Source organism: Diprion similis, chromosome 13, assembly GCF_021155765.1.
Source record: "Diprion similis isolate iyDipSimi1 chromosome 13, iyDipSimi1.1, whole genome shotgun sequence".
NCBI lineage: Eukaryota > Metazoa > Arthropoda > Insecta > Hymenoptera > Diprionidae > Diprion > Diprion similis.
The window spans coordinates 2605322-2613246 of record NC_060117.1 but is presented as its reverse complement, the minus strand read 5'-3'; the positions used below and the strand labels follow the sequence as shown (position 1 = coordinate 2613246).

The 7925-nt window shown below is 34.2% G+C and overlaps 1 protein-coding gene across 1 annotated transcript; it reads right to left on the bottom strand.

Moving 5' to 3' along the window:
• Positions 1–3588: 3588 nt before the first annotated feature.
• LOC124413807 (elongation of very long chain fatty acids protein 1-like) lies at positions 3589–7699 on the bottom strand. The gene is made up of 6 exons (XM_046894586.1): positions 7574–7699; positions 6254–6444; positions 5651–5731; positions 4619–4781; positions 4259–4398; positions 3589–3804 (listed from the first exon to the last, which is right to left on the bottom strand). Exons 1-6 carry the CDS (start codon positions 7617–7619, stop codon positions 3640–3642), a joined length of 786 nt encoding a protein of 261 aa, XP_046750542.1. The 5' UTR covers positions 7620–7699; the 3' UTR covers positions 3589–3639.
• Positions 7700–7925: the final 226 nt, after the last annotated feature.

The following is a 7925-nucleotide window of genomic DNA, read 5'->3' as shown; positions in this document are numbered from 1 at the left end:
TCGTCGAGATTGCGTGAGATGATTATGTGAATTTTTCTCCCAGACGGTAGCACTAATGCCGACTAAAACCTGACGGTTACAAATTTTTTAAACATTATTACTCTTACAATAAAATATATACTAAGAAAAAAAGTTTTTCCCATATTATTTCCATAAGAAACTTCGACCACAAAACAGATTATCTTCGAGTTAAGGTAAAAATCTGAAAAAAATTATGCAACTGTTTTCTAATTATTTGGAGTTGATTGGGGGGTGTGGAGGCAAAAATTCGTCGACACCCTGAATAAGGGACACCCTAATACTGTCCAACAGAGCTCTTTGGAAATGATCCATCTACGTCCGAAAATTGCTTGATATATAAAGGGGAATAAAAAGTGAGGAAAAAAAAAAAAAAAAAAAAGTAAAAGGAAAATATTTGAAAAAAGAGAGGATTAATTATAATAAAAAGTAAACGAGGAAAGGAAAAGAAGAAGAAAAATACAGGATGAAAAAATCAACCCTGCAGCGGGGTGTACATTTATTACAAGTGCCTTACCTTCGTCGAGGGATTTTTAGCTGCTTTCAGGTTAATGAAAATATCTCGGTCTTTCGTATTATTTGTTATATTTATAATGTATTGTTACCTACACATGGTCTTTATACAGCTATACCTTTATCGAGCCAACTTTTTCTAACTTTCGCCTTCCTTCTCTGTTTCTGATACGATTTATATCTGCAGTATCTTTTTCTATTTCATTTCTCGTTGGGAGGAATCGTTCTTCTTCTTTTTAGATTCATATTTTGGTTCTGGTTTAATCGTCGAGTGGATTTTTCACCGTCGAAGAAATGTTGAAACTTATTTTAAATATAAAATATCGCAATTTTTTTTTTTTTTTTTTTTTTTTTTTTTTTTTTTTGAAAAATGAATCGATTCGCAAAATAGTTACACGCGTAGTCGCCTGCATCACGCACTCGGCAATTGTTATTTTCATACAAAAAATTTTCCCGACTTTTGAATTCCTTCCGAATCGCGAAGAACACTGCAGTAGGTATCCATTCCGCACCCGTCGGCATGGAATTAAATTAAATTTCAATTAAGTTCAATTAATTAAGCTCCATTCCTCGTGGGAACTCCGCCTGCCTGCCTGCAGCTCCCCGAATCCTCGAGTCCTAGTGGTGAACAAGGTCTTACGTGAGCCTTACTGCATCGCAGGAGTAAGAGAGACGAAGAGAGAAAGAGAGGACGGAGATAATCTCTTTTTAATTGGCATCGTGCGACGCTACGCGAACTCAGTTTTCGCCAGTTTCGTGTCGAGAAATTCGAAACTCATCGGGACATGCATGCCACTCTGTGTAAAAATGTTTGAAAAGAAGAAAAAAAATTATGAAGTAACGACAAAGTAAAGTGTGAAAAAAAAAAGAATAATAACAAGAGAGAGAAAAAGGAAGGAGATTAAAAATAATGGGAAAGAAAAAAATAATATGAGACGGAAATTAATTAGAAATTAATTAATTAAGGAAACACGGGGAAGTGATTTCAAATTTCAAAACTCAGCGTAGCGACGTTTCACTTTTGGTTTTTTTTTTTTTTTGTTTTTTTTTTCTGCAAGAAAATAAAGAAATTCACAAATATACCTGCTTGGAATTTTTTTTTTTTTTTTGTTTTCAAATTTTTTTTTTCAAGAAAAAAATCCTCTATCGGTATCTATATTTATGTAAATTTTTCGCTCTCTTTTTTTATTTGCATGAAAATATCTTGCGTGCAGTATTTCTTTAAAACGTATGTACGTACAATTCTTAATTCTGAATTTAATTCTTTGCCAATTAAATATCCTTGTTGAAAAATTTCTTTTGCTGTGAAAATTCGCCACTTCGTCATGAAATTTTTCATCTTGATATTAGATTTTTTTTCGTTTCTTTCAAATTTTCGCCACACTTTAAAACCAACCGATTATTATGTTCCTTGATATTTTTCTGATCCCCGTGAAGTTCGACGTTTATCCTTATTTTCCTTACTTGTCCGATTTCACGAAAATTCTTTCTTTTTCCGCGTCGCGTCGTCCGTATTCATTCATCCGTAATCGTGAATACTCAGACACATTCTGTTCGTCACATCATCGTTGAACCAAGGATTCTACTTCTGTCGACAGGATGTAACGGAAAGGACGTAGGTAACCAAACGGGTTTCAACGGCTTACGGCGAGCATTGAATAATTTTAGGGAAGCTTACGACGCGACGTTTTCTTCTCCCTTCAAGCGTTATGCCATTTTCTATCATACAGTCGGTCACGTGGCCCGATGAGCGTGAGGCAATTGTTTACGAAACTTTATCGATATATGAAATTTTGCAAAAATTGTAAGCCTCTGGGACGCGAAACTTGTTTTCATTGGAGCAGAATCGCATATTTTCTAATCCCAAAATAAAAAAAAAATAAATAAAAAAACAGAAACGCCGGGAATTGTTATTTTTTCGTTTTTTTTTTTTTTTATTTTACCTTTTACTTTTACTATCAAGAAAGTACAAAATTACAAACTGAACGATACAAGTTTTTGTACACAGTATTAACGAATCTAAAATATGACGATATAATGTTTTTCAATATTTCTAGCAAACCTAAATTATTAACTCTGCTTGTTTCTTATGTTTTTTAATTTTGTTCTGTGTTTTTTTTTTTTTTTCCTCGTCTTATTTGAATATTTTTTTCTATACATTTGTTTTCGAATTTTTATGCACGCAGGGGCTTGAACGCTTTCAAATTGATGTTAAAAACGAAAAAATTCTGTCGAAATTTGATATCCCTGCATCATCGCTTAGCGATCGGAGGAAATCTTACGGATATAAAATAAGGAAAAAACTTTTCGTTGCTTGTTGAAATTTTACAAATAGTTGACGAATATACCGAATAATAATAATAATGGAAGATAGATATTTTTGTAGAGAATCAATTGAACGCTGTAGAAAAAATTTGTCTAATGTATAAAATTCGTAAATGAAAGCGTTCGAGTCTTAATTAATGTTCAAAATTTAATTGGCATAAAATTATTATTCTTTCAAGTATAGAACTGCGAAATAAACAACGATTTTTAAAATTTCAAAGAGCTAAGAAAATTTTTCCCACACGTTATACATATATGGGATATTCCACGCCAATTCGACCACTGTTAAACCCCGACCATCTCAAAATCGTTTTACGTTTTTTTTTTTCTAACATTCTTCTTGGTAAAAAAAGCGACAAGAATTTTTTTCAAATTATTTTATTAAAGCGGTTATTTTTTATAAATATTTGAAGTCGATTGCGGATGCCCATTTTTTAAAAACTGAAATGATTCTCAAAAATCCACCGAATGACACAAAACATCCCCCGTTAAGGAAAACGTGGATCGAATTCTTTTTCTGTTTTTTTATCACCTTTTTTCGGAATTTTTAAATTCTTAAACCGACAAATATTTCTAAAAAATTGACGATGTAATAAAAAAAAAATTTGAAAAAATTTGGTCAGGGTTTAATACTGGTCTAGTTTTTTTTTTTTTTTTTTTTTTTTTTTTCATGAAAACGTGTATCGTGTGAAAATTCGTGCACAGAAATCGGGTATTACGGGTAACAAATATATGTTACATTGTAATATAATTTTTTTTTTTTTTGTTTTCGGTTTCACATTTTTACCGGGACTTCTTTTTGCTGTACGATCTCTTGTAAAAGTCCCAAAACATATAGAATATAACTACAACGTTGAACATGTAAATATAGGCGAGCGGTTTCCGGTTCGGCTCGCACGATGGCATCAGCGATTGCGCCGTGTGCACCACCATTATCACAAATTGAATCTGCAATCAGATAACAATGGTCAACAATCAGAATTAAATCACATTCACCGAAGCTGATTAATATCCTTGGATTCAAAAAAGAAGATATTTCGTAATCATAATCGTGGTGGTTGGAATAATAATAATAATAATAACAATAATAATAATAATAATAATAACAATGACGTTGATAATTGGTGTAGGAACGAGGATAAGAAGAGAAGTAAAAGAATAACGCGAGAGATAAAAATTGACGATAGTCGAGATTTTCAAAACATTAGATTCGAAAATTTTGTATATGAACGAAAAAAAAACAAAAAAAAAAAAAACTGAATAAACGAATTGCGTGAGATTTTTTTATCTCACGGTGTTGAAAGAGTCTGTTTTTTCACCCTCGGGGTTGATACGTAATCGACTGATTATTGCTAATTAAATTTAATTCGTATCGTTTTAATAAGGTATAATATTTGCGAACCAATTGAAGCATCGTCAGATAAGATTTCCAAGGTTCTAGTTTCTTCCGTACCGAAGGTCCCAAACACGCCAGTAAATAATAAGTGTACATTATCACGTGAACAAGGCAATTCGGCAGCATAACGAAGGTCCACATTCCGCCTGTAAAGAATTTTTTTTTTTTTTATAAAATTTAAACAATATTGACTTATTCGTCGTTCGATAATCCTAAGATTAGCTAAATCGATCGAGACGTATAACGCAAGTTATCAGGATTGAGATTATTATTGGATAGAAAATCATCGTTTTTCTTCTTATTTGAGTGTTTTTTTTTTTTTGTTTTTCTGGTTTTTTTTGCTGCTTTATAATTTACGTTACTCACCCGGAGCGTATTTGCAAGCTATCCAGGAAAGCATGACGGTGGCAACGTGGTGATAAATGTGAAGGAACGATGCCTGGTTGTACTTCTTCCGCAGTATGAAAACCACCGTGTCACCGAGCTCGACGATTTTCAACAACAATAACCACCAAACCCATCTCGCCATCTATTTGGGAAAAAAAGATTTATCCAAATCAATGAATCACTGGCACAACGATCTTTCATTTTATAGAACGAGTCGGTTGATTTTGTTTCCATTTTTCTTTCTTTTTATTTTTTTCTTTTTTCTTTTTTGTTTTTTCTTTGAGGATAAAAGAAAGTTTCAAAAACCAGGCAGCGTAATCGTTTATTTAGCAGAAGTAATAAAGAGGAGAGAGTGTATGTTTATCGATAAAACATTGAAAAATAATTTATTTCCGGTAGAACCGGAAGTTCAAATTAAACGGTGACCCGGCGAATTTTTTATGCCTGTTAGATTTGATTGTAAAATTATGTAATTCTGAAATTTTTTCATCGAGATGAAGAGTAAAAATTAAAGAATTAGAAGAATATGTAGATTTATCAGCAAACATGTAGTGTAAAAAAAAATTTGAGGTCAAAGTGGGCTCCCTGAAATCTTTTAAATAACAAGGGATAAAATTAATCACCTGAACTTTTTCTTAAATATGAATCAGTCGGAAATCATTTTGTGCTTTACTCTCAACTCGTCAAAGTGAAATAATTTTCTCAACTTGAATTTACGATTATTTTTTTCTCGAAAAAGCTAGATAATAATTTAACTCAATTTTTAATAGAAAAATTAAACATTTTATTCTTATTTTAGGCATTATTTTCTTAAGGGGCCCACTTTGCCCCACCCTCCTCCATTTGTTTCATATAATTTTTTTGTTTTTGTTTTTGTTTTCCTTTTTTATTTTTCTCCAAATTCTCGCGAGTATGATTTCAATTGCCGCAACAACATCGTTCTTATTTTAATCTCATGGGGCTGTGAATTGAATGAAATGGAATAACGTCGTTATAATCAAATCTACTCACGTTCAGAGGTTCAGGGCTGTAGGAAAAATCGACTGGTTCACAGCCGAGGGATATGTTCGTTGTGAAACCCGATGTGAGGAGCTGGAAACGATGATTTCTTATTCAAAAGGTAAATTGATGAAACTTTAAAGATTTCACAGCGAGTTTCATCCTCGCCTCTCAAGCTTTTTGCGATTCTTTGCACCTTCTTACGCTTCGCCTCTCATAAAGATTGCAATTATTCAATAGCCCGTGTATATTTTCTTATAAATTTTTTATTTTCTTCAAAAAATTTTCCGCAATTGCCTCAGCTCTTTTTCAAGATCTTTTTCAAAATCACTTTAAATATTCATAAATAATTGAGCAGTTTAATAGAAAATGCGAAAAAAAAAATTAAGGGTACTGTTTCAGAGTTAGGACAATAGCGGGAAAAATTGTAAAAAAAAATATCAGAAACGGTGAGGCTTGTCAGACGTTGGTCAGATTCGCATGGAATTCCCCATACATTCCATGCTGCGAGCTTTCAAGAAAGACGAAGAGCGACGGAACCGAGCTTCAATTATTACTCACAGTCAGTGCTCGGCTGACTAGCTGACTGACTGGCTGCAATAAAGTTACACTTACCCCGTAGAATATAAACCCGCTCGAAATCGCCACGAAGATGTTATAGGCGACCATAAACCTGTGGAGAGAGTAGGGACTGCGTCGTTCCATAAAACGCGGCCCGAAGTACAACACGAATCCCAAATAGGCGAGGAGCGTTAGTGCCACCGGTAACGGGCTGCTCATCAGGAACCAATTCCTCACCCTCGGATCTGGAAACAGGACCAAAGTCACGCCAGGAGTCGCTCATGTGCTCCTTAAGGCGCTTATGGCGCCGCGTTGTCCACCTCGAAAACGCGGGGATGCAAAACTTCTTTACCGCTCAAGCGATCAGAGTGAAACTTGGGCAGTTGATACCTTATTTTGGCAAAAAGTGGAGCGTCTTTTTAATTTTTCAAAATTTGGAAAAAAAATTTACAGATCGGTTACCATCCACAGAAATTGGCCAAATTTTTACAGTTGCACTGAATGGATCGAAATTTTCCGTATGATGCCACTCGGCGGTAATGAAACCGCACATTTTGAGCCCAGTCCCATGAGATTTGATGGTGAAATGACGAAACGGCAGCTGATCTGGTTTTCGATTACGAACAACACCAAAATCTCATTTTGGCGACATTTGTTACCGACGTTTATCGCGTATCGGTAATGCATTCGTGTAATGTCGGTAAAAAATTACCGACATGCGTGAAACTTGTTTTACAGAGATTTATTATGAGTTCAAGTTTCAAGCAAATCGAAAAAGTTTAAACTTTCACTGACGTGTTCCCTTAACTAAGAATAAAATCAGGTGCCAGCTGAGATATACTTTTGAAATAATATCAATTCGAAAACAATTATTTCGATAATCGATTCTCAGTCGATTTTCACTCTGTTTGAGTAGCTGTTAGAATTTCATTCTGAAAATTATGCTTTCTCACTCTTATCACTCGTTTTTATGATAAGATATTTTATAATCTTTCGAGAAAACGAGGAAACAAGAATCTGTTGTAGTGAGTTTGACAAACAAAAAAAAAAAAACCAGCAACCGTGAAGGGAAATTGAACGTATCTAACAGGTTTTGAACAATTTCAAAACGATATCGAAGCTCTTATTCCAAATTTTTGTTAATTTCTTCATGCATACTTATAGAAAAATCATCGTAGCTTAGGAATATACGTATTTGACAAATTAACATCGACTGAATATTCGCCAAAAATTTTTTCTACTCCATCTTGAAGAATAGATGATTAAAAAGCGTTTCACTCATGCAGTCGTAGGAATGAACGTGCCGAGAAAAAAAAGGAGAAAAAATAAAGGAATAAAAACACTCGGTAAAATTGAGAACATTCAAAAACTCACCGGAAATTTCCTCCATGAGGAAACGGTACGTCTCGACGATTCCCATTTTCGTTTGGAGACTGTACGGCTGCAGGGTAGGAGGAAGAACCACCGATGAAAAAACGGATTAAATGTACGAATTAACGGGAAACCAATTAACGGTTTTGTAAACACTTTGTAAAGAAAAAATCGATCGACGATTCGATCGTTTATTTATTCCTACGGAGAACCTCGCGTTCAGTCTCACAGTTTTGAACTCTCCAATGGAATGGAATATGGGAATCCTCCGGCGTTATTATAGTCGCGAAGTATGACTCGAGAATTCCAACGTCAGGTTCGAAATGTGAAACGTCATTCGGGCCCAGTCCTGCAG

What these genes read in the sequence shown, in the direction of transcription:
- LOC124413807 (XM_046894586.1), bottom strand. Translation starts at nt 7,619, where the DNA reads ATGGGAATCGTCGAGACGTACCGTTTCCTCATGGAGGAAATTTCCG. An exon ending in CCTCATGGAGGAAATTTCCG is followed by an intron (nt 6,445 to 7,573) that starts GTGAGTTTTTGA and finishes TCCTGTTTCCAG; the next exon opens with ATCCGAGGGTGAGGAATTGG. An exon ending in GCGGGTTTATATTCTACGGG is followed by an intron (nt 5,732 to 6,253) that starts GTAAGTGTAACT and finishes CATCGTTTCCAG; the next exon opens with CTCCTCACATCGGGTTTCAC.